At 41.8% G+C, this 25,474-nt stretch overlaps 2 protein-coding genes across 16 annotated transcripts; one reads left to right on the top strand and one right to left on the bottom strand.

The window, feature by feature from the left end:
- The first annotated feature begins 83 nt into the window (after positions 1 to 83).
- HNRNPAB (heterogeneous nuclear ribonucleoprotein A/B) lies at positions 84 to 24,942 on the top strand. Of its 10 annotated transcripts, none has more exons than XM_062502378.1 (9): positions 84 to 226; positions 340 to 630; positions 3,507 to 3,675; positions 3,760 to 3,918; positions 4,326 to 4,457; positions 6,090 to 6,198; positions 6,292 to 6,444; positions 6,523 to 6,607; positions 24,257 to 24,942. In XM_062502378.1, exons 2-8 carry the CDS (start codon positions 377 to 379, stop codon positions 6,591 to 6,593), a joined length of 1,047 nt encoding a protein of 348 aa, XP_062358362.1. In that variant the 5' UTR covers positions 84 to 226; positions 340 to 376; the 3' UTR covers positions 6,594 to 6,607; positions 24,257 to 24,942. The 10 variants fall into 10 exon arrangements, with proteins under 10 accessions (XP_062358362.1, XP_062358364.1, XP_062358365.1 ...); XM_062502380.1 differs by lacking the exon at positions 24,257 to 24,942 and adding an exon at positions 14,595 to 14,777; XM_062502381.1 differs by lacking the exon at positions 24,257 to 24,942 and adding an exon at positions 9,997 to 10,509.
- Positions 8,099 to 17,674, bottom strand: PHYKPL (5-phosphohydroxy-L-lysine phospho-lyase). Of its 6 annotated transcripts, XM_062502376.1 has the most exons (13): positions 17,541 to 17,674; positions 15,993 to 16,111; positions 14,947 to 15,106; positions 14,282 to 14,356; positions 13,363 to 13,450; positions 13,152 to 13,268; positions 12,871 to 12,953; positions 12,352 to 12,577; positions 11,939 to 12,093; positions 11,337 to 11,426; positions 10,987 to 11,117; positions 10,516 to 10,571; positions 8,099 to 8,319 (listed from the first exon to the last, which is right to left on the bottom strand). In XM_062502376.1, exons 1-12 carry the CDS (start codon positions 17,600 to 17,602, stop codon positions 10,543 to 10,545), a joined length of 1,335 nt encoding a protein of 444 aa, XP_062358360.1. In that variant the 5' UTR covers positions 17,603 to 17,674; the 3' UTR covers positions 8,099 to 8,319; positions 10,516 to 10,542. The 6 variants fall into 6 exon arrangements, 5 of the variants coding, with proteins under 5 accessions (XP_062358360.1, XP_062358359.1, XP_062358356.1 ...); XM_062502375.1 differs by lacking the exon at positions 17,541 to 17,674 and having other exon boundaries at positions 8,099 to 8,170; positions 15,993 to 16,131; XM_062502372.1 differs by lacking the exon at positions 17,541 to 17,674 and having other exon boundaries at positions 8,099 to 8,175; positions 15,993 to 16,131.
- Positions 24,943 to 25,474: the final 532 nt, after the last annotated feature.

Below are 25,474 nucleotides of genomic sequence, written 5' to 3' on the forward strand. Positions count from 1 at the left end.
CCCAACCAGAACGCGCCTTGTTGCGGTGTGGAGCAGGCTCCGGCAGTATAAAGCCGGCCACGCGTCGCGGGCGCGGGCCCGAGTACGTGTCTGAGAGGGAGGCGGCGGTGGCGGCGGGGCCGGTGCGGAGCAGCCGCGGGGAGCGGGATCGCCTCCAGCACCAGCGCCGGGGCGATTTTAGTTAGACTTCGGTCGGCCCGGGTTTTATCGGGAGCGGATTTTAAAAGTGAGTACGAGTGGGATGGCGGCGGCGGAAAGGGGGAGGGGTGTGAGCGGACCGGATCAGACCGGCCCGGCCGGGGAGGAGCCGCCGCGCTGACCCGCGCTGGTCTCTCGCAGGCCTCTGTCGTCCCTCTCCCTCTGCGGACGGGGCACCATGTCGGAAGCGGAGCAGCAGCTGGCGGCCGGCGCTACCCAGAACGGGCACGAAGCGGCCGAGAGCGCCGGGGAGCAGCAGGCCGAGACCGGTGGGGCTCCGGCGGCGGCGGCGGCGGGGGGAGCGGCAGGAGCAGCGGGAGCGGCTGCGGCGGCGGGGGCCGGCTCCGCGGCGGGAACAGCGGGCACGGCCGCCAGCCAGAATGGGGCCGAGGGCGACCAAATCAACGCCAGCAAGAACGAGGAGGATGCGGGGTAAGCCCGGGCCGCATGTGCGGAGCGCCGGGCCCGGCGCGGCCCTGCGGCAGCAGCGCCCCCGGCCTCACTCGGCCCGGCGGGGAGGGCGGCGGGAGCGGCCCCGCCGAGCCGGGGCCCTGCAGCACCAGCGCTTCCTTTGTTCTGGCGCTGCCTTTTGTTGGCGCCATGTGGCGGCTGGGGGAGGGGCGCCGAGCGGGGCTGTTGCAGTCTCACGCTGTAAAATGGAAGGGGATTTGCCTCTCCCACGTTTTCTTCATCCTTTTCCTCTTTAGCAAAAGGAGCGGATGGAAAGAGTTGTTTTCTGTTGGGGGAGGGAGGCTGGTTGAAACTTTGTGGGGATCGCATGGCCCATCGCCACCGGCGTCGATGTAAATGTGATTGTGTTTTGCGTAAAGCACATAAAAATAATCCTGGCCTTGGAAGGCAGCGCGGTGGTAAGCTAAGTATTTTTTAAGGGAAGATCAGGACTGAGACGGTGCGCGGTGTGTTTAAATTGGTAAGAGCGATTTTGGTGTGCTACTTTGCAGCATTGTCAGAAAATGCCTCAAGTCTTGCAAGGAGGAGGAGTCGGTGTAGTTTCGCTGTGCTTTGGTAGTGGAACCCTTGTGCTTACAAGAGGGATTTCTGTCGTAGTTGCTCTGCTCATAAGTATACGTATTTGACATGAACGTTATCTGGCTATTTCTCAAGCAGGTCTTTGTTATTCAGGCTACCCCGTGTATTTAATTGGCACTCCCTTTGTTACCGCTGAGCTCTGAACCAGAGGATCGGATCCCTCAGGTTAAACAGAGTTGAAGCCAGATTTCTGGCTGTAAAGAAACGAGTAACATTTGAGCAAGCTTCCCACAAGCTGGGGCCGTGTGTACTGTTTGCAGACACTAGAAGGATTGAGAACCCAGCCTTTTAGCTATGTAGGAATTTTTCTTTACTCTTTCTAGTATTATGTGCTGAAAAAAGGGTGATAGCCTTTTCCTTTCATGAGCAGGAGGTGACAAGCTGCAGCCCCAATCGGTGTGAAATGAAGATTCTTAGAAAAGCAGTTATTCAGAGGGATTGGCCTATGTGAAAAATGTAGTGTTGTCCAAAGCACTGATTTTACAATGTTTTGTTAAGAGCTAAAATAAGCTTCAATTTATTTGCACTAATACACTCAGGAGGGAAAAATGACTGTGTTAAGGGTGTAGCTGTCCAGTTTGTGGTATCTGAAGGCAAAGCAAAATACCAGGATTTTTGTCTTAGTTGCAAAGGTTCAATAGCTTTAAATATTGTGTTACCGAATTTAGGTATCAGTTTTTCCAATTATGAAACAAGGCACTGCAAATTGCAAACTGTAACTCATACTGTTGTGGTTAGAGGTGAGTTTAGTATGTGGCAATGCCGCAGCTCCAACCCAATGCCATTAAAGCAGCCAGAGCTGCCTCCAGACAAATTCCTGTCATCCCGTAATCTCTTGGTGTTCTGTAAGTGTGGTCAGTGATCGCAGGGTGGGCTGTGAAAAGCTCCTGTCTGCCTATATGGGTTAGAGCAGCCATGTTCAGCTGTTGGGATGGGAAGGAATCCCCCAAGCCCCTTTCTTTGACCTGGTATTCAAAGGCTTTTATAATAAACTTTGTAGGGCTGTTCTGCAAGGCTGTGCTGTAATGGCTGCAGGAAGCACATGCTTTACTTGGGCCCTTGGGCCCGATGCTTCCTGCTGCACTCATCAAGAGCGCACAGCTTGCTCTGCTGGGAAACCTTGACTTCAGCCAATAAAGGCTATGGTTTTACCCAGTTTAAGAAAAAAGGGCAAAACCCCCATAAGGTTCCACCCCCATTGCCTCTTGTACATAAATAAATAGATGCTGATTATTGCAAAGTTAGGCATAAACACAAAAAGCCAATCTCATTTAAGCATAGTTTAATTTCTGAAGTGCTGTTACCTTGTAGTGCTAATCTAGGTTGCCTCCAAACAAGAGTAATGACAACTTAAACTGCTTTAGTCTATAGTTAGATAAAAAGGCTTGAATGCTTTCAAAAGCTTAGTTTGTTACCTTGGAAACGATGAAAATAGAAAATGTAGCCATGTTATTAATGTTTTCATTTGAAGTGAAGAATTTGGAAAATGCCTTACTGCTTGCTATCACTGTTTTGTTTGTTAGCTTCACTTCTGTAATTGTACTTCGAATTTAGTTCTTTTGAGCTAGATACTCTCCTTCAGAGGGTATTTTGTATGGGAAAATAGGCAGGGAAGAACTGTACCTGCCTACTTGGAATTAAAGACTAGACTGGAGAGACTCCTGTAGTACTGATGAAGACAGAACTAGAGTCAGTAACTAAGCAGGAAGAAGTGCACAACATGGTAGTTAAGGCAGGTTCAAAGTCCCATCTGTTGTATGTGACTTACTCGAGGTCACAGATACCTGTACTAAAATTTTTACAGCTGTTTAACTAAAACCTCAGAGAGCTCAAATACTTTGCTTTTGATACCTTACTCTTTGCTGAATGCTTTCAGAGCAGTAGGAATGATCCTATGTTCTTTGCAAAAACTGAGTTGGCAGTACTTGATGATCAAAACTGCTTTCCTGCAACTTATAGAATACTTTTGCTAAGAACATAAATTACCAGCAAGGAATATTTCAGGCTATTCTTACTATTATATCTGCTAATAAATGTCAGGGTGCATTGTGTTATTCTCTCAAAAAGAGAGGGGAGAGCCTTCCTTGTGTGCTCCTGTAATATTAGCAGCCTTTGCCAAGATGCGGGTGTTGCCACTTGGAACAGTTGGTCCTGTTCTGACAATGTTGCTGAGGTGTGTACCACTGAGCATCTTACTGCATGTGCTTTTATGTAGTGCTTCCTGAATCTGAATAGCTCTTCTTTCCTTGAAATTTTAGGAAGATGTTTGTTGGTGGCCTCAGTTGGGATACAAGCAAAAAAGACTTGAAAGATTACTTCACCAAATTTGGTGAGGTAACCGACTGTACGATAAAGATGGACCCTAACACAGGAAGATCCAGAGGTTTTGGATTTATTCTCTTCAAAGAACCAGGGAGTGTTGAAAAGGTGAATTTAAGCTTCGTATTTTAGATCTTTAACTATTAGGGAAAACTTTTCAGCTCAAGTTAATCATACTAAACTGTCTTTTAGGTTCTGGAACAGAAAGAACACAGACTAGACGGACGACTAATTGATCCCAAGAAGGCCATGGCAATGAAAAAGGATCCAGTGAAGAAAATATTTGTTGGTGGACTAAACCCAGAAGCCACAGAAGAGAAAATCAGGGAATACTTTGGAGAGTTTGGAGAGGTGTGTAATGGTATCTTGTTAAACTCTGGAAGCTTAGTCTCCAGTTGCTGTTTAGCTTATTAATAATTTTCAAGTTTCAAAGTAATTTAACTTCAGATGCATCAAGCCTTGTGTAACATCCAGAAATTTCCTAACTTGAGAGCAGAGGTGGCACTTGCTGTACTAGGTGCTTCCATTGCTTAGATAGATACCCTTGTCTTTAACTCAAAGCATTTTAACATCATTTAAAATGAGTTTGAAGAGTTGTAAAATGGAACTATCTGAAAGCCAGTGTTAGCATAGAAAAGCATTCAACTTTGGTGTTGCATAATATGCATAGAGAGGAAATTTACAGTTTTGCTGTCCCAATTTCTGTGCATGTAACTGCTCATCTAAAATGAGTCTGAAAAAGTATTTCATGTCTTCAGATTGAAGCAATTGAACTGCCAATGGATCCAAAGACCAACAAAAGGAGGGGGTTTGTGTTCATCACTTTCAAGGAAGAGGATCCAGTGAAGAAAGTTTTGGAGAAGAAATTCCATAATGTCAGTGGAAGCAAGGTAGAAACTCTGACTTCTTTTCCAAGGATAATACTACTACATCTATAACTTGAAAAGGGTTTTGTGGACCTCTTGTGTCAAAGTACCAAATTTACAATAAGGACAGCATGAAGTTTACCATAATGGTGTTTTGCTGTAGGTTTTGTCACAGAGGCTACCAGGGCTGTTTGACAATACTTGTGACTTTCATTACTGTATTTTAGGACCTTTTGTATGTGAAGTGTCTAATTGCATGCATTAAATATATATGGAGAATTTGGCTTGTGTAGCAGTGGAAGCCATTTCAACAGGTAGATGCCTATTTTCAGCATAGAGCACTTGCATAAATGAAAGCCTTGCAGATTCTTAACTTTGCAAGCATCTTGCTGAAACTGGCTCTGTCTTCTGGGGGCCAGCTTCTGCTTTCTTTCTGAAGCTCCTTCCCCCCCAAAAGTCTTGTCATGTAATCGCACCACAAGGATGTGGGGAGTGAATGTACACTTAGGGAAGCTTGTGCCTGGTCAGCTGTACTACAGTAAAGGTGGTGTGAGATGCTCTGACCAGCTGAATGCTCATCTGAGAGAATAGCTAATGTAGAGAGACTCATGGGTCAACAAGTGAAGAGAGACTGGAGGCAAATGATGTGTACTGGCTCAAAATGTCCCTGTTCCCTTGCTCTGAGGCCAGTGCTGACCACATAACTTCAGAGCCCTATTACACAGGGTCATACTGTCTGACACTGACTTGGATTGCATTTGATTTACAACTGGTCTTGACACAATACAGAACTAATTTTGACAAACTTAATGCAGTGGGAAAGTCACTGGTTAGCTGTGAAGTTGGTTTTCAGGAGAGATGAACGCCTAAATGCAAAGAGAGCTGAGAAATTACTGTATCATACCTGTGACTTGTTTTTGCCTTGTTACAGCCATAGATAATAAAAGCATAGATAATAAAAAGCAGATTACCTTAAAGGTCCTATGGTGAAGAACTCAAAGCCAGACTTGCTCAGGTGCTCTTGTTCCTTTTGCAGTAGCTCTAATCTTGGACTGCACAGATCCAGGAACCTGGCAGCTGGCTGACAGTTTGAACTGCAGCCTGGGAATCTGTCTTGGAAATGTCAGTTCTGGTTGGTTTTACCTGTTAGTATTTGATAAATGGTGATTTCAGGCACTGGTAGGGGTTTTGTACAGTCTATGCACATACACGTTGTGTAGGGTGTACAGTGGCTGCCAGGAAAACTCATTCTGGTGCATTTCTCAGAACCTTGTTCATTCAGTGCATGTCAGGTGAAGCAGTCTGATAGCAACAGCCTTGTCCTGGAGGTTGTGCCAGGTGGGAAGGCAGCTTTGTGGCTCCTACAAGAGAGGTGGCCTCAGCACCTCTGCCAAGGTGTGAAATCGATGGTAGGGAAAAGGCAGGATAAAATGCTTTGAAAGCAGTGGCCTCTTGGAAAGGCTCATAGTGACTTACCTTTGCCCAGGTGGCACAATAAATCAGATGCTCTGGATATGCATTAGTGCTGCTCACCTGATTAGGAGCACAGCATGTACACCTCTTTTGCCTCCAGAGGAATCTCTGGCTTCTCCAGGTGCTCAGGTTGGACAATGCCACTCTCAGACACTTTACTCTTCCTTGTTTTTTTATTTGCAGTGTGAGATTAAAGTAGCACAGCCAAAAGAAGTGTACCAGCAGCAACAGTTCAGTAGTGGTGGAGGAAGAGGTAGCTATGGAGGAAGAGGCAGAGGTGGAAGAGGCGGTGGTAAGTACCACACACACTACTTAAGTATGGACACATTCTAAATAAGTTGTGTGTACTAAAATGGGATTTTGTGGATGGTTTTCCCTTCTATAGCTCAAAGTCAAAATTGGAATCAAGGTTATGGCAATTACTGGAACCAGGGTTATGGGAATCAAGGATACGGCTATCAGCAAGGTTATGGTGGCTATGGAGGCTATGATTATTCAGGATATGGGTATTATGGATATGGACCAGGCTATGATTACAGTAAGTAAAGAGAACTGTATTGGGTATAAGCAAGCATAACTAATTAGCAGTTTAATGCATTTGTCCTCTTGTTCATAGGTCAAGGCAGTGCAAATTATGGGAAGACACCAAGACGTGGTGGTCATCAGAATAACTACAAGCCATATTGATCAAACTTATTCAGGTATGCAGTGGCATGGTCTCTTTTGGAAAATGACTGCATAGGTTTTGTATACAATGCTGTAGATGGATACTTCAGTTCTGTACCAAATTTAACTTTACAATAAATTTCTATGGCCTGTTAAATGTGCATCTTACTTGGAAGAGTTCCCTGGAAATGTTTTACATGTTTAATACTTACCAATAACTAGTTGTCTAGACAGTGTGGTGTATAAATTTCAGCATTGCTGAAGATATTAATTAATGATTTTATTAATAGGTTAAACTGAAACTGATTTTGAGGGTCTGCTTAAAGCTGCAGCTCTGCATCTAGGGACTGCCTCTTGGAGTTAACTATGGACTCTGCATTACTCCAGTTGTACAGAATGAGATGCATCTTAGGGAACCAGTGTCACTTTCCACCTTTTTATTTTGTATTGTTTTTGTGTCATACATTTCCTGTAATGGAAGTGTTAATTTTACTGTACTTTTTGGTACCTTTTTGGAATCTAATGTATTGTAAGGTATTTTACATGTGTTCTGATTCACCATGACATGGATATTGACGCTATCCTAGCTTTTGAAATAAAAAAGGCGTAATCTAGTGTCTTGTGCCATTCTTCAGCTCATGTGTTAGTAAAACACCAGTATCCTGTTCCCAGAACTTAGTTCATGGCAGTACCTTGATAGATTTAAGAGTTGTGCTTAATTGTTTTTAATCTTAAAACTAGAAGGCTGTGTTGGTAGTTGTGCTCACTTGCAGTTAAGTGGCAGCTAAAACCTGCTGCCACTTTCGCCTGGAGGTTGTGAAGGAGAGCTCAGGTGAGAAGCCCCAGCTGTGGTGGGGCTGTGCTGGTGAGATGGTGGCTCATGCTCTAGGCAAGCACAGAGGCTCAGAGTAACTGTAGTGGTGTCTGCTTTATGCTCTGCTAGGAGGAGCCAGAGCTGTAGGTTTTGGGTAGTGTTTGGGAGTCTGGACAGTAACTGCAGGAGGGAGCCAAGAGGTGTGCAAGAAGCTGGCTGCACTTCCTTTATGTTTCTGTCTTGAGTCGGAGACATGTCCGCAGGTTAATAGGATGTATATACCTTCCATGAAAGGCAGGTTGGACAGACATTAAATTACCGATGCAAAGTCTGAATTTTTGCAGCCTTTTCATGTAACAGAAAAAGCTGAAAACTTCCACTGCAGTTGTGGGTGGAAAAACCAGTATCTTTCTCTAGAGATGAGTGACCAACTAGAAACACTCTCCTTTTCTGACTTGACTGTTGATTTACTGCTATTTTAAGGCAGTAACTGTCATGTGATTTGCCTGCCTTGTGACAGAATATAAGTAGCGAGCTCTACTGCACAAAGTAAACTTCTAATCTTTGTTGCAGTGATCAATTCAATTTTTAATCTCCTTTTGAAGCTAAAATATGGCAGTCTTTTTTCTTGTAACAAATTCTTTGAACAAGTAAGACCCAGAAGCAGAATCAAACCAAGCAACCAAGACAAGAAACAAACACATGTTACTAGTGACCTTTCCAGTTCTTTTAATAAGGGATGCAGTTATTTCTGCATGGACTATAATCTGCTGCTCCCTGCTGGCTGTCCTTGAAAAGAAAAATTTGCTTGTGAATTTAGATGTCTGTAAGACTCTTCTGGTGTTAAGTGGAAGTCTTGAGTATTAAATCAGATTTTTAGTCTTAGAGTTGACAACTTTACAGCTGAACCATGTAACCTCCAGCCCAACTTACCTGCAAATGAAAAAAACAGATCACTGAAACAAATGAGTACAGTATTCATGAGTATTACTGTCTCAAGATTTAAATACTTTATTACATACTTAAAATATTTTTTTTCTGTGAAATAAAGGGTAGCAGAATATTTTTCTAGCAAAACCTTGGCCCTCCAGTGGGAAAATTGCATGGTACCAGGACCATTTCGCTGCAGTCCTTCTGGCTAGTAGTGTCCTAGCAAGAGTTTGTCAGTTGATGTTATTGTGGTGATTTTTGTAAGTAGGTGCTCAGGTAATGCTTTAACAGGTGATGTGGCCTTAGGCAGAAACTGAGGATACTGGTACTTAAATGCAGAGCTGGCTTTTCCCTTTCTTCTTTGCATGAAAAGTTTGTGATACAAAGAACTGCCTGGTAAAAGTAAAGGCTTGTACACAAGGTTGTTGCTTATGGCTGTAATCTACTCTTAATTTACTAATCCTACTTGGATATTTTTTGAGGACAGACTGTAAGAAGTGGTTTGGGAGACGTAGCCCTCAGCTTGTCTGTCCCTCATGCATTTGATGTTAGGAATTTGGAACTGAAGTTTTTGACTTAACCTGGTGGCTGAGTGTGTTTGTTGAATATTGTGCTACTTAGGGACCTTGTTCTGACACTGGCTGCTGAAACTGGTAGAGGAGCCTGGGAAGGACTGGGTGTACTGGCACCTGGAATGGTGTGTGCATAGGTAGCTGAAGACCTAAAAATATCAGAACACCTATGAAAAAGTCATAACCTGAAAGTGCATAAATTTAGAAAATGTATTTTGTAGTGGCCACTAGAAAGATCCTCCTTTATAATAAGTTTTAGAGATGTTGTTTAAAATAAAAGCCAATTCCACACTGCCAGAGTTGAGACAAGTTCTTGTAAAATTTATTTGTCCTAGAGCTTTTACTAAAAACAAGATAAATGAAAACAGAAAAATCAAAGGTGACTTATCTGGTCTAAGACATGCTAGGATGAAGATTAAATGTGCATTATTATAGTAGAATAATGTTTCTTAGTAGTAGATCTTGAACATTGTTTGAAACCTATGGAAAGAAAATAATGTAATGTTTTTTTTTTTTTTTTTTGTAAAAGTATCATTAAAAGAAATTACTGCATTGCCTCATTTTCGCTTACATTATATGTAAGTGTCTTACTAGTACTGTACTTAGTAAGAGGCTTTTTGCATTCTTGGTTTCCTGTAGAAAATAAAGGCATTTTTCTTGCTTAATTTAGATTACAGACAAGCACATTAAGTCATTAGGCCTCTAATTTGCACTGGCACTGTTAAGTAATCTTTCTGTTCCTAAGAATAAGTAGTATAAACAGTTGTATGTCTTTCCATTAACTTGCTAAATAAAATATTAACACATTTTTCTTGTGCCTGCTATACTAATATTACACTGAACTAAAAATATATTTCTCCTTAGCTCAGGGCCTTAGCACTGTGAATCTCACGGTGGTTGAGGCCACTAATGATTACACTGCTCACAGTGATCACATTAGGTGCATTCCTGCCCAGCTATCCAGAGTTGTACTAAGCGTGGTTGTCTTTTAGTTTGAAGAAGTACTTAGTGTACCAAAGGGTGTTGTTACCAAGGTGTTAACTGTAAGTGTACACTGTGCTTGGGAGTATGTAGCAAACTGAGTTACAGCTAGATGTTTTCTTGGCAGTCTATTGAGGGACCTCAACAGATGAAGACATAACAAGACTTTGCAGACTTAACAGGACCAACATTACTCTGATATCCACAAACTTGAATCTAGGGGTGAATGGATCCTGAAGGATGAGATACCAGCTGTGAACCTGAAATTACACTTAAGGGGAGATCTTCTGAGAAGTTATGCAGCTGGACTGGCTTCTGGCTGGAGCCTGAGGGCACTGAGCAGCAAGCAGAAGAGCTCTGTTTGTGTGGATGTGCAGTCATTTGCATGCTCTAGAGATAGCCATGTCTGGGACATGTTGGTCCTTGCTTACAAACAAGTGATAACACAAGTGTTGCTGGGAGTGTCAGGCTGATGGAAGGTAGTTATGATTGCTGGATGTACACAAGTGTCCATGCTTGGAGACTGCCAGAAATTCTTGCAAACCTTGAGTAAAAGCATCTCTGAGGAAGCTTTATTCTGACAGTGCTTGTGAAGTTATGTTTGGAGCCTTTCTGTTTAAATAGTACTGTGTGACTAGATAAATACCTGCTCAGGTAGAACAAATAGGTTTTTCTATTGGTTCAGACATTCTTTTTCCATATCTGGAAAGAGAATAAGCAAAAACTTAAAGTCATGACTTTGTGACATTTTTTTACACTAGCTTTCTTAATGCTAAATGTGTAGAAGTATGTACTTTTTCCATTTAGCTTTTTATACAACATTATGGCTTTCAGGAAAATGTAGACATATTTTACAAGTTGTGCTTGTTCAGATAAGCTAAACTCTCAAACCTCAGCCACAGCAAAACTATTTTAAAAGGCACATACATCTGTACAGGAAGTACTTTTGTTAGAGAACTTGAGCACATAATAATTGAGAAGGGAAGGCTACATGCTCAGCATTTACCATCTTAGCTCCATTTTAGCACTTCTGAAAATCAGGCTCAGTATCTCAGCATTGCCTTCAAGAAAGCTCAGAAGCCACCCCCTATTTTTCAGGGTTTCAATCATTATTTACCTGTTAGTATTTTGTCAATTGTCTCCACAACAAATTTTGCATCCTCCATATTAAAGCACATTGGGGGCTTGAATTTCAGCACATTTCTTCCTGGCCCATCTGTACTCAGTAGAATATATCTTTCCTTAAGTCTGGAAAGAGCAGTAACAAAGAATTATGTTAGCCTTTGCACGTAGTTGAGAAAAACCTGCAACCAGCAGCCTGCAGGCTGTCACACAGTGTATTTCTACACTGACTGGTTTTCAGTTTTGGCCAGTTGGTTGTATTTTAGCAACTCCCGAGTGGCAAGGGTAGTCTGTAATTGTGTGCTTGCCTCCCACATTGAGGAACTCCATGATTGTCCCAGGTACCTTGTTATTAAATCCTCTGCTTCTGCTGTGGCTGGAGTCCTATCTGCTTGGTCCTTGATTAAGTCCACACCAATGAATAAGCCACAACCTCTGTAAAAGAAATAAAAACAATCGGTCTGTGTCAGAGGAAGGAACTAAAAGTGAACTAAAAATCTGAGGATTTTTTAACAGCTGAGGATTTTTTTACTCATTACTAATGAGAATTACCTGATGTTTGGCTACTCCTACAAAAGGTTTTGCTGTTCTGAAGAAATGCAGTAATACAGACTTCTGTCTGCTCACACTGGCAGTGCAGTACAGGATGTCAAGCATGTTTTCCATCTAGCTCGTAACTGCTGTACCCTATGCACTTGAACTTTGAGTTCCAATGGGAAAGTGAAGTCCTTTAGCAGCTAATAAATTGATGAAACAGTTCTGGCCCAGAGTGGCAAAGTACGTGAAACATCTGATAAGCTCAACTTTGTTTTACTTACTTATACAGGAGTGTCTTTATTTTTGCTGAAAACACAAAATTTAATTAATTTCTCAAAACATCTGTTGGATTGAGTTGTTGGGTTGACTGAACCAAAGCAAAAGCAGCTAAAAACATAAAGCACAGATACCTGACGTCACCAATGATGGGATGCTTGACTTGCTGCTCCTTGAGTATCTTCATCAAGAAGTTGCCTACCTCTGTGGCATGAGCCTGAAGGTGTTCCTTCTCAATCACATCTAACACCGCCAATCCAATGGCACATGAAACAGGGTTCCCACCAAACTGAGCCCAGGAGAGGAACACAGAACCATGGAAAGGGAAGAAAGATGGCACTGGAAGTGTAGCTTCAGTGATACAGGGATCATGCTATCACTTTTATCAGATGGAGCCAATACATAGAATCACAGACTAGAAACACAGAAATAGTACAGTGACACAGTTTCTCTTTAGTTACTGTGTGGTAAACACTAATAAAGACAGCATGATTATCTAATTTTAATACTTAGCCTCCTTTACAGAAGTGGGTAACTGTTTACTTACTGTATTAAAGTACTCTACTCCTGTGGCCGCAAATGCTTCTGCAATTTCTTCTGTTGTTGCTACACAAGCAAGTGGGTGCCCATTTCCTATTGGTTTCCCCATAGTGACAATATCAGGTATAAAATCTTCTCCCTGAAGCTGGAATGCCCAAAAGTGCTTGCCAACCCTGCCAAAGCCAACTTGAATTTCATCAGCAATAAATACACCTCCTGCCTTGTGCACATGCCTGCAACATAACAGATTTGATTGTCTCTTAAAAGGAAAGAGAACATAGCATTTACTGTTTAGGAACATGCAGAAAGTGTTATTGAAGTGTTACTTTGCAAACTTTAAAGAAACAAATGTGTACAAGCCTATATTGTACATTGTGTGTTTATAAGCAGGTCTTTGCCATATACAAAGTTCACATTCTAACATGAAGGCTTGGGTAATTTCCTACTTATCAAACTCTATGCTACAGTAGGCAGAGAAATTACCTATTTACCAGATAAGTTTAGAAGATAATGAATGACCACTTACTCTGCAACCTTCTGAAAATAACCTGCTGGGGGAATGATTTGACCACCCACACTTGGTAGAGATTCAACAAAAAATGCAGCAATCTGAAACACAGCATATGATATTTGAACGCAGTGCAGAAAGTTGTGGAGCAAGCTCTTTGTCCTTAGATGGTTTTTGACTATTAATGTGATACTTTCTTTTTGACGAGTCCATACCACTTAGCTGAACTTCAGTAACTGAATTGCACTGACAGGCACATTCATTTCTAAGACAAGACAGTTAAGGAAATGATGTTTTACCTTTCTACCTCTCTTATGTGCATGCTCAATAGTATCTTTTACTTCATCAGCATAGGCTGTTATTGCATCTTCATGGTCTTCTCTATAAATTCCTCTGTATGTGTCTGGAACAGGAGCCTATGCAAAGGAACAGTATCCCATATTCAACATATCATAAAAACAACTTCACTCAATTGCCAAGTAACAGACAGGTATAGGCTGAAGTACATACCACGTGGACCCATTCCTTTTGTCCTTCTAGATTTCTGAATTTATACGGGCTTATGTCAATCAAAGATGTCAGATGTCCATGGTAAGCACTTAAAAACAATTGGCAGAACTAAACAATAATTTTCTCAGTATCAAGAGTTCTTTAGCCATTAGCATTCCAAATAGTAAAGAGTAGCCAGCTGCTATCACCTGGTAGGAAATTCAGTAACTTAAGCTGCTAACACCTCTGCAGTTTCTTTTCTATCAATAAGCTTTGTACTATTTGGATATATATATATATATATATATATATATATATATATATATATATATACACATATATATAAGGGATGCAGAGGGACAGGACTTAACATTGGTTTGCCCGTACCAGTGACTGGAATCACAGCACGTATCACAAGACTGCAGAACAGGAAGGGCCCATTTCTGAATATCTTCCAACAACAGTTTCCAGTGACTGTAGGCATCCTGTTCTAATACTTTACTCCTTTCGTGGCAAAATACTTGTTTTTCTGTGTCTCATCAAAATTCTCAGGTTTGAACTTATATCTGATGTATTTTCTCCTGTCATCATACATCTTCACCCGGTTCCCATCTTTTTTACTCCTTCCCATGAGACAACTGTAGTTAAAGTAAGATCTATCTGGTTGTCTCTTGCAGCTGAACAAACCCAGTACCTCTCACTGCTGTGGCTCCCTTCCCATCATGGCAGGCCACTACTGGCCTCCTAGTCTGTCAACAGCTGTCAAGTACTGGAGAGCCCAACCACAACTCTTGGGGCTGGGCTGGTAAATACTGAACAGAGGGGAAAAACTGCTTCCCTCAGCTTCCTGGTTAATCTTTCTACTACAGGAGGATTTCAGAAATGCTCTGACCATGGGCCAAAACTGAGCCTTGTACCTCCAAACTGCCAATTTACTCACTGGTCTAAAACGATAACATCCTCATGTTTTGTGTACTGCCGTGCCAATCTCAGGGCAAGGTCGTTGGCTTCAGATCTACAATGGAAAAAATCAGTAATTGTTTCACTGTGGATGTCTTGACATTTGAAATTATCTTCCCTTGCACTGCTCTTTGTGTCTACAGAGAACAGACAGAACTCGATGCATGTTATGCACTAATTCCTTAGTAATCAGTACTCACTAGGTAGGGCTGTTAACCAGAACAGAATTCGTCTTAAAAAGCCAGAGTACAGGAACTACTTCAGAAACAATTTGGCTTTTCTTTTTCTTCCAGAAGAAGCTTGCATAGGAATATGCCCCCTGCGCCAGCAGAAGCAACGCATTGGTACATTTAATTTTGAGAATAACTGCTAAGTCAGAAGACAAATCAGACAAGAAGCAATACAGAGAATATTTACATTACTGTTTTGTGGCCCAAGGTCTTACAAATAGAATAAAACCCTTCTTAAATAAAGCACTTAAATAAAGTTCAGTTCTCAGGTAGAAAGCTCACAGAACCAAACCCATAGTTTTGTCATTATCTAGTCATCCACACCATACTGAAAATGGTTGTTGATAAGAAAGTGTTTACTTGTCCGTATGTACCTAGTAAAGCCCCAGTATCAATTCTAATGTACCCAACTTACCCAGAATTCAAAAAATAGAAGATGCATAATTTCTCAGGTAGTGTTTTTGAAAGTCTCTCTGCATAATCAACCAAGTTGTCATGAAGGTAACGAGAGTTTGTATTTAACAACTGATTCTGTTCATGGGCTGCCTTTACTATATCAGGGTGACAGTGCCCAACTGCAAAAGAACGTAGAGAGTTATTTGAGAGTTCTTCATATTACCTATGGTGTTCATTCACAGACCATCTTAATACATTTCTCTAATTGTACAGAGATACCAGTATGGTCTTATAATGGTACAACTTGTAAAAACATTTTTGAACGTAGAGAGTTATTTGAGAGTTCTTCATATTACCTATGGTGTTCATTCACAGGCCATCTTAACACATTTCTCTAATTGTACAGAGATACCAGTATGGTCTTATAATGGTACAACTTGTAAAAACATTTTTGTGCTCCTCAGAAAGTTTGAAGTTGCCTCCTACTCTATTTAGGGTTTGTAGTTAATACTGGAAATCGATATGCTAAAACAAATAGTGTCTTATTTGATGCCTGGATTTAGGCATTGTATTTCAGAAGTTTAGGAAGGTGCAGGTAAGCTATCAAAGAATTACTAGTCCTGATAGGGGTTAGGTTAGAGAGATTTCAAATCCTGTAAGAAAGCAGCAGTCACTTAATTACATGCACAATTAAAGCACCACACTTAGCAGTGGTTCTGTGATTATACACTTAAACAGTAACTTCTGCAAAAACAACAAAATGTCATTTGTTAGTTTTACAGTCGGGTGCTTTACTTGAGTTTCCATGGAAAAAAATCTGTAGGTTTTAGACGCATTTCTAGGAGGACAGGACAGGAAGCAAACCTGGAAAGCACATTCATACACACAAATTCAAAAATCTGTAATTCCCCAAACTACACGCTCAAGAAAGTTTCTTTCCACTTTTCCAATTAAACACTCCCTCCCCCAGCACAGTGCAACCCTAATAAAAGTACTGATTGTCATTTGCTCAGCTTAAAAAAAGACAGCATCAAATAACATCCCAATACCATGACTTCAGCTTACCGTGAGCAACATTGTTTATGCAGTCAAGGTACTGTCTCCCATTCTCATCATACATATACTGGCCCTTTGCCTTCACAATCTTCACTGGATCGTCAGAAAAAAACAGCTTGCAAGAAGGGCTATGACAAGCATCAGAAAGGAAAATGGTTCTTTGTGAGTTTAGCTTATTCTGCTGGTTAAAAGGCATTTCTCCTGTTTGCTGGCATAGTCATCCTGCTTTTGGCCCCTAAACCAAAGGCACTGCACTCAGATTTTCTTAGATTTACAGGAAAAAAACAACACTCCAAACATGAAAATCCTACTCTAGGATCTAGCCACAGCAATAGGACTTGCCTCTGTAGTTTCATCCTGACTTAACTGCAATTCTTTACTGTCTGTGCTGTCTGCCCTTTTTGTTCTTTTGTGTCTCTCACCTTGTGCTGTGTTCTTTTTATTATTCTTATTAATGTTCTTGCTATTCCTGCCAATGTCCTGATTTTCCAGATAGTTTGCTGCAGGCAAAGTTTACTACAACTTCACTAACCATAGCTAGAACACCTAGTGATTTTATAAGGCTGAGTTTACTTAAGTGCACTTGTTTTGTTTTACTTTTTAAATGAATTGCCAAACCAGTAAAATGGAAACACATCTGCCTAAGCAGGAGTTGCAGAGATCTGACTCTGAACGGCAATGCCAAATTTCCATACTAAATTTAGTAAAAGATGTCTTATGCATAAGTAATTTGATGAGAAATACAAAGCCATTGTCAAATGGATGACAAAGGAGAATGGTGAAGTAAGAAAGCTTCCGTTGTCCCTCCCCAACAGGAATCTTGATGCTTTCTGTGTGAGCTTGCAAAACGGGGGCTTTTTGTAAGCTTCTCCTAACTGTTCAAAAGATGCTATGAAAGTGCTTGCAGAGGCTGGGTCTTCATTGCCAGTGGCAGGGCAAATCAATTAGAAAAAGATTTAATACCCAGTGTAGATTTTTCAGGTGTGTGTAACTGGCATAATTCTAATTTCAGCATTTACTTTCAGCCCAGGTTTTGTATTTATACAACACATATAAGCCATTCATGATGATGATTTACAGAATTAAGACCTTTTTAGGTTGATTGAAACACCACCAGTAATGGGAAATCTAGAACTTCGTCTTGTCCCTCATTCTGTTAAAGGGAGCAGACGTTTGTTAATTCCATCACGGTTTTGATATAATTAATTTACTGAAAGATGAGCTATAATAATAGGTGAGCCAGAATCTCGCCTGGCCCAGCACGGCCTCCAGCCCCAGCCGTGCTTCCACCGGGCTCACAGGAAACACTTTCTAAGCAGTTCAGACTCTATAAACAGGCGCGCTCGGTATCATTCGGGTTTTACAGCGCAGTTTCGTAATCCCGCTCCTTAAGAAAGGCTAATTGCTGTTAATTACAGCAGCGCTCCGGCGCTGGTTTCAGCCCGGGCGCGATGGCGCTGCCGCCGGGCGGGGCCCGCGGGCTCGGCCCCGCTCCCGGCCACGTCAGGCGCCAGTGCCCGCCCGCCCCGAGCCCGGGCCCGGGCCCGCAGCACTCACCCGACGAGCTGCCGCCGCAGGGCCAGGGTCTGCTGCCGGGAGCGCGGCTGTGCCGCCCGCATGGCCGCGGAGCCGCCCGCGGGGCCCGAGAGGGCTGGCGGCGGAGCGAGGAAGGAGGGAGCGAGGGAGGCAGAGAAGGAGCGGCCTCCTCCCGCGGGGGCCGGGCCGCGATGGGAGGGGAGGGGAGCGGAGGGGAGGGGCGGCAGCGCGGGGAGTCGGCCGCTGCCCGTCCGGAGCGCCCGGAGCAGTCCCGGCTGCCGCCGGAGCGCGGCGCGGGAAGCGGAGCCGGAACTCGCCCAGGGACCCGGCGGGTGCGGCGCTTCCCTCTTGGGCCACCCTGGGGACAAATGGGGACAGGCCGCGGCCCCTGGGGCTCTGCGGGGCTGCTGGCAGCTCCCCGTTGAACCAGACAGCTCAGGGGTTTGCACTGCTCGGGTGCATCCAGCCCTACACCCCGCTCTCCTCGGAGGAAGGAACGGGCTCTTCAGGATCATTAGTGCAGCTATAGCACTCTTTGTTTGAAATGCGCATTGAGGAAGTTTCTTTTACGGTTGAAAATAATTTGAGTGGGTAGCCCAGGTGATAGAACTGAAATAATTTTTCCATGTACGTGACTGTTTAAGCAGAAGTAAACCCAACCTTTTACATGTTTTACTCCTGTGTTTGGTTGGTGGCAGACACCTGACTGACTCCTTCAGAGCTAATCCTAAAGCAGGTAGTAGTCAGGATTAAAAGAGGAAATGCTGTCAATCAGATTAGAATGATCTTTCTTCCATTCCTGTTTTGAGTGGAATTGCCTAAAGAAAAAGAGGAAGATAACCAGAAAGGAGGTTCTGCAATGGAGTTCTGCTACTTGCAGGCATTGTATTCCATAATCAAGTTCATCAACTTGTCCAACTTGATTCTAGAAAAGGACACTTTTTTCCGCTTCCAAATACACATCCACATTCTTTTGGTTTAAACTGACAAACAGCTCTTAAAGCTATAGAAAAACAGAACAGTTAATTTAAAAACTACACTTTGCAGACTTTACTCACTAGATACAGCCACCAGTTATTATCTCTAGCTGCAGTTACTTGATAAACACAGGAGCAGTTTAAATTTTGTGTTAAAATGGAGAATGCAAAACCAAATTGCTATGTACTTAAAGTTAGATTGAACTTAGTCTGTTGTTTCATAAAGGTCAGCAACAAAAGACAGTAGAGAAAAAGTTAATAACGGTTAATTAATGGCTGTTAATCTTTATTTGAACTCTTGTCTGGTTAAGATATTTACTAGCTATTTATAATAACAACCTGAACATTTACAATTTGGAAAGTTTACTCTTGGTTACAAATGCAGAGTTCATTATACATATTCACACAATTGTAAAAGTAATCTGTACAAAGAGACCGTTTTTTAAATCTAGTTTTTGCTTTTATTAAAAAAAGCACAAGAAAAAAAAGGTTTTTAGGTCTCAAGGTAATGTCCATTACAACTTAAACTAGAAATACATGATGCAGTACTAATTAATACCATTTTAACATGTTAAAACAATGGATAAGAAATACTGTTATTAGTGCCTTCATTTTTGAAGTAGTTGTACCCCAAAGAAGAGTAAATAGAATACTTTTGGTGGCACGTACATGATCAAAAATCACAAAAAGTTTGCAAATGGAGATGTTAAGTACATTTTCTGTAATTTTAATATCTATATATTTCTTTTTAAAGGTGATAGACAGAGATTTAGCCAGCTTTGTATAAAATACCATGTAAATACATTCAAACCTCATTTTTGGCAAGCTGCAAACACACAATCAGCCCTTTCTCCTCTGAGCAGCCTCCCCGGAGTGATGCAACTGCTCATAAATAAGGGACACTTGCATAATGTCATAGAGTATTAAGCTCTATTGGCATAATTTCAAAACAAATATAGACAGATAAGGCACATGTATGCATTATTCTAAACTGTATACAGATTTGAGGTACCAGCTGGTACAGTTTCTCAAATGCTAATGTACACACCAGTTAATTTCTATGTCCAAAGTCATGTAATACAACAAAGCAGAGTTTTGACTGTGGTATTTGTGCTGAACTTCCTTCATAATCAGTGTTTTTGATTGTTTTTAAGATGATAGCAGAAAAAAATCCCAAATTGAAACACAAAAAGCTGTTATGAAATTGTTTATGAAACTGCACTCTACAAAACAAACCAGCAAACACAACAGGCTCCAGCTCTCATTGCACTGATGGCAGCTTATGGCTTGTCCTGCTAAACTCACAAATTCAGTGGCTATCATGGGTGCCTTTGCTTTGCAAAACCAGATTCTAATTTTTTAATGTAATTGCAGGAATGAAAGTTTGATGAGCACTCACCTACTCTTGATAAATTCCTGTAAAATGAACTTTTCAAATACAGTTTTTAACCACATAATAAAAAGCAGCAGATGGGATCAGTGTCCTTAACAGATACTTGGGTGACCTCCATTTTAAGTTTCTGTTCATGAACACCTAAGTTATGTAAGAAGCCACACAAGTGAGCTGACACACAAGTGAGCTGACTGTTCTATGAAACCACACTTAAGGCAACTTCTAGCAGAACTTAATGAAACAGGAATTAATTGTTTGTCTTAAGACATAGGAAAACCACAAATGTTACTAATGTATTTCTTACTCAGCTCTCTTGTCAATAATTCCACTTCTTATGCATGAAAAACCCTTTTTTTCCAGCCTTCCTGTGGATTCCCCCCAGGCTCTCTATAGTAGTATACAAGAATACAATCTATTAAGTCTTTCTTCCATTCATATCTAAGTGACAGATTTTCAGCATTTACTTTAGCTGCAGGTTACACAACAGTGACACATCCCTTGTGTTGTGCCATCTAATGGGACAAAAGCACATGGCCAAGTTGTAGTAGTTCACCTGGGGATGTGAAAGTATTAAAAGTAATTTTTAGCTTACAAATATAAATTATTACCAGGGAAAATAAAGTTTAGGAAATGGAATTTTTTTACTCACTGGTTTGCTTCAGTCTGCATTAGATTCCCTCAAGTGGAGCTCTGGAGTATTTCTAATTGAACTAATTATGGCCAGGTCCAGTGCAGTGCCAGGGACATGGTTAAAAGGCAGGTGACTCAAGTAAATTACACTGGGACTGGACTAACTAGAGTGACCAGATGTTTCTCTCTGCCCCCTACTTTTTGTTAAAAAAAAATAAAATTAAACACTATTGCAAAAGAGTAAAGAAATATACTTGCATAAACAGTCCTTTAAAGCTGCCAGGTTCAGTGTGTGCCACAGTGATTGCCTTGGCAAGTTAGAGTGTCACAGGCCTTTTGAAATTATCCATACATCTAAATTCTCACTTGAAAATCTTCTGGTTAAACCTCTGCAAGGCTGGCTGTGCTGCTCAGCATGTCAGCCTGTCCTGAACAGGTAAAATCCAGGAGTTTTAAATTAAACAAAACAATACTGAGGTTCTTTCCATGCATGGACACTGCTGAGGGCACTCCTCTGCTAGAAGACATTGGAACCAAACTCACTGCTCTGAATTCAGCCACATATCTGCACTATTTGTCCAGGATGAGTGGTTTGGGGACATTTAACTTTTTATATCTTAATCATTTGTAGCTGCTAATATTTTGTATATCTTAGAGAGAAATCTGTTGCCTACAGAGGAAATAATCCAGAGCTTCTATGCTCAAAATTTTAAAAATAAAAATGTGTCAGGACACCTACTATAGGAAGATTTTATTTGCATAATGCTGTAAATTATCTGGGCAACAGTGGGACTGAAAAAGCATGAGAGTACAATGCTATTTTCCAAGAAAGAAATAACAGATTTGGAAAAATATTGAAGTTTCTATTTTTGCACTCCTGGTTTTACAAATTTGAACAGTAGTTCCACAAAAGTTAGGTTGTGCTGTGAATTAAGAGACACTGTCACAGCATAAAATTTGCATAAAATTTGCTTCTGTTTACAAAAAAAGAAAATCTCCTATAGAGGGCAGCATTGAATCAGCATTCACTGACCAGGGAACACCTAACGCACGTATTCCATTGACAGGCCAGGGGAGTTATTTACCATTATGATAAAGCTAGAAAGTTTCTGGCAACCTCATGGTTTAATTAATGATTCTTATTTATTTTAATCAGATGTGCATTACTACATGTGAATTCTTGCCCAAGACCTGCGATATTTGGCTGAGTTCAAAACCAAAACTACCCAGGGTAGTGGTTACTATAACAATCTTAAAATCACGGGTGTCATTTTCCATGAACTACTTTGCATCATTGCATGGGTTGTCTTAAACTGCTGAAACGTCCCACATGTTTTGCTGGTTTGCTTAAGGATTTGAAATGCTGAATTTATGAAATTACAGAAGACAAAAACTCATCTAAATATTTTATCTATTGGTTTCCTAGAAAGAAAACACATCAGAAAGTCACTTAGCATTAAAATAAACATTCTCATTTTTAAATACACAGGAGAAAAATCCATACAGAAATAAATTCATCATCATTATATATACAGGAACTGTCAGAAACAGTGCATACTGGAGAGGCAACTCCCCATGGGAATAAAACAAAGCATCTAGCAATATCTTGATTATGGTGTTTTTAAACTAAAACATTGATGAATTGACACTTGGGAACAGTTTCAGTTTGGCATCAGATCAGGATTTCTCTGCCACCTGTTTTGTAAGCCAAAGAAATATTCCTCAACTCACTGGCCAAGCCATGACTGAGCTGCAAAACTCTTGATCTCATTTGTCCCCATCACAACAGCCCAGATTATCAGGTTCATGCTTTGGCAAGGTTCCTCTTAAGGTGTCAAGCTGTGGAGTTACACACATGGGATTTTTTTGCCTTATTCCCTTCTTCCCTAAATCCATCCCCTCCCCAGAAGCTTTAGGGAGTGCTCCCCATAGTCACAGTTGGGTGCAGCATCACCACTCTTGGGACACCAGCACTGACACAACCACAGCCAGCAGCAGCTGCAGCCTCAGACGTGGAATGCACTTGCTGTGCCTCATGGCAAGGCAGCCCTTCCTGCAGAGCTTTGTGGCTGCAAAACCTTTTAGGGGTATCAAGTGAGTTCTTGTGCCCTTATGACTCAGTTTGGGAACTTGCTTCCAAAACTGATTGGGCTACAGTGTGCTAAGAGAGAGGATGTTGGTGGTGACTGGAAAGATGGTCGTTAACTACAGTTTGAAATGGAACAAACCTTAAAGAAAGCCGTGTGTTCTCTGCTCCTGGGCAGCAGCAGGCATGGTTGGTTTAACCACACAGAAAGCACCGTGCTTTCACAGCAGTTAAATTAGAGGGAGGAATTTGGTTTCATCAACTAAAAAACAAAATATATTCGTCTGAGTTTCAGATTGCCTCAATATCAGTAACTTCAGTGTGTTACCCAGAATGTCTGTTGATGAATCCATGAAGTTATACCAAATATTATAGTGAGCAAGAAAAATCAGTGGCTGAGTCACAGACTGACCCACATTTCATTAGCATTAGCAGCCTCTCTGTCAATCATCTTCATTGCTGCTGACATATAGTGGTAACATTCAGCTGCTTTTTGGAATTGCTGTAAAGCAGTCTCAGATTCTTTGAAACCAGAGGGGAAAACAAAAGAAGAGAGATTTCCAGGGGAAAAAAATGCCCTAAGCTTTGTGAAAGGCTGAGATCATGACTGAGCTTTGAGCAAGACTTGCCAGTACTACCTAGAAGTAAAATTTGTCTTTGTGAGCCATTCGCAAAGTATTCAGAAAGACCCACGTAAACATATTTCATATGTTCATTTTCATATGGAAGGAGAAAATAATCAATTCATCTGGCATGAATTTGCAGAGCAAAGCACATATTTTTAACTCACTGCAGTAAGATCACGACTGCTTTGTATTTAACAACTACTCTTCTAAATATGTTTGTGTGTTAGGCACATAGAAGTCTAAATAGATTTCCTCTTTAGACTCCGTGTAATCATTACAAAACCCAACAGTTTCTCTAATAAAGTCTGTTGATCTGAATAATATGATTGATAATCACAGAATGGCTGGGCTTGGAATAGTCTTTAAAGATCATCTAGGTCCAACTGTGTCATGGGCAGAGAACCAGGTACACTGTCCAGGATCTAAAGGCCAAATGCCCCAGTCTCAGCTGAGGACCAGGCAGGACTTGAGGTGCCAGTGACAGCCCTGCTGGGGGATCCATTCCCTGCTCTGCTCCCCGGAGCTCCGCTCTCCACAGGTCTCTGCTCCTTTGATAACAGCGGGTTGGTAGAGTGGATGTACCACCCCCAGGCCTTGAACTACTGGTTAGTCCCTCCTAGGCAAAGTGGTAACAGTGTGCAGCAGGATCCATACATGCCAGCATTCCTGAGTGGGAGTGGCAGCAGCAGGAGTGCAGAGAAGCTGCTGCATGTGAGCAGTGAGGCCAATGTCCTGAACATTCCTGACTGGCTAAATGTGCATAGATGATCTTTGTACATGCAGAACCAAGGCCCTTTGCCTGGGAATTTTCAAAGAGGATCACAAAAAGGTTTGGTAGCTGAGCTGTAGCATTGGGGGGTGTGGATACAGCTGCACTTCTGTGCTAGAGTGGTAATTCCGGCCTTCCTCCATTACAAACAAATGTCTTGGGTGCTGTGGCAGCAGAGGCTCTGTGCTGGGAGGGGGACGGTGGCCTTGCAGAGCGGTAAAGCACTATTCTGGTATTCTGTATCAATGTTTTGCAGGCCTGGCAGTGGTCACAGTTGATGCCTACAAGCACTGGATATTCCACAAGTTGAAGACGGAATACTGACTTGTTTACCTGAAGATAATAGGACTTCGGGGTATTTCCTCAGAGAAAATATAAATTTTAATATAATTTCATAAGCTTTGGAGGTTAGCTTGTCTTGTAGCTTCAGTGATATCAAACTTCTTTAAGTAGGAGCTAGATAGAAAGCTGTTTAGTTTTTGCCAGCGTATGTAAAACAAGACTTTTCTATCTGCATTGTAGATTGTTTGTGGACACTTCCAGATTCTTGTGCTTTCTGCAGTCATTCTGGGACTGAACTCTCATTGATATTGAAAGAAGTTCCATGAACACAACATGTGCAGGAGTTTGAGTGTAGAAGCCCACAGCATGGTTTGGAATAGCGAACTGCGTTTAGTTTGGAGATGGGTGGGGGAGATGGGAAGAGCAACTGTACATTACGGGAACAATTACAGATCTTCCTGGTGACATCAATGAGAGATTTTCCTTCAACCTTTCACAGAAGATTTTTTAGCTTTAATTTGGGATATTAGAGGGGTTTTTCAAAAGCACTAAAGGCCAGTGGAAGCTTGTTAGCTGCTCCTTATGCCTTTAAAAACCCCTACACCAAAAGTGACAGCTGAGAACATGAAATGGAAGTAAATAAAATGCATTTTCATTGCTGTTTTGAGTTACATAATTGTTGTTTCTTGATTTGTTAGTTGATCTGAATTTAACATGGACTTAATCTGTATGGTGACCAAGGAAATGGTGAGTAGCTGGTAGAGATGCCACGTACAGCCACAAAGCCAGTGATGTGTAGGTGTAGCCCCTGAGCAGCCAACGACAGGTAACAAATCCGCTGCCTACAGCCCTGAGGCTGTGTCACCTCTCCCGAGCGTGGTGGCCATTTCAGCATTGACCAGTGCAGAGCACAGGCTTTCCCTGACTCTGGGGATAAGCTCAAGGACACCCAGAGCCTGGTCACAGATGACAACTCACAGATACCAGACATCACCCTACCTGTGTGTGGAGCACAAAGCACATTCCCACTGTTCTTCACAATACTGGAGCAAGACCTCCTGCACGAGGTCAGCTGGTACAGGACAGGTTGTACCTGGACATCCCTCTCTCAAGCTCTGTCTGGCAGTAGCTGCAGTAAGAGTGGCAAGATGAAGCAAGAATCTTAACAGAAGTTTTGGATCTACTCACTGCA

The sequence above is a fragment of the Cinclus cinclus genome, chromosome 14 (genome assembly GCF_963662255.1).
Source record: "Cinclus cinclus chromosome 14, bCinCin1.1, whole genome shotgun sequence".
In the NCBI taxonomy this organism is placed as follows: Eukaryota; Metazoa; Chordata; class Aves; order Passeriformes; family Cinclidae; genus Cinclus; species Cinclus cinclus.

Excerpts from the sequence above, each read along its gene's own strand:
- HNRNPAB (XM_062502378.1), top strand. The coding sequence starts at position 377 with ATGTCGGAAGCGGAGCAGCAGCTGGCGGCCGGCGCTACCCAGAACGGG. Across the intron at positions 4,458-6,089 it reads ATAATGTCAGTGGAAGCAAG|TGTGAGATTAAAGTAGCACA; the intron begins GTAGAAACTCTG and ends TTTTATTTGCAG. Across the intron at positions 6,199-6,291 it reads CAGAGGTGGAAGAGGCGGTG|CTCAAAGTCAAAATTGGAAT; the intron begins GTAAGTACCACA and ends TCCCTTCTATAG.
- PHYKPL (XM_062502376.1), bottom strand. The coding sequence starts at position 17,602 with ATGCGGGCGGCACAGCCGCGCTCCCGGCAGCAGACCCTGGCCCTGCGG. Across the intron at positions 11,118-11,336 it reads GCAGAGGATTTAATAACAAG|ACTTAAGGAAAGATATATTC; the intron begins GTACCTGGGACA and ends TGCTCTTTCCAG. Across the intron at positions 10,572-10,986 it reads AATTGACAAAATACTAACAG|ATATGGAAAAAGAATGTCTG; the intron begins GTAAATAATGAT and ends TTCTCTTTCCAG.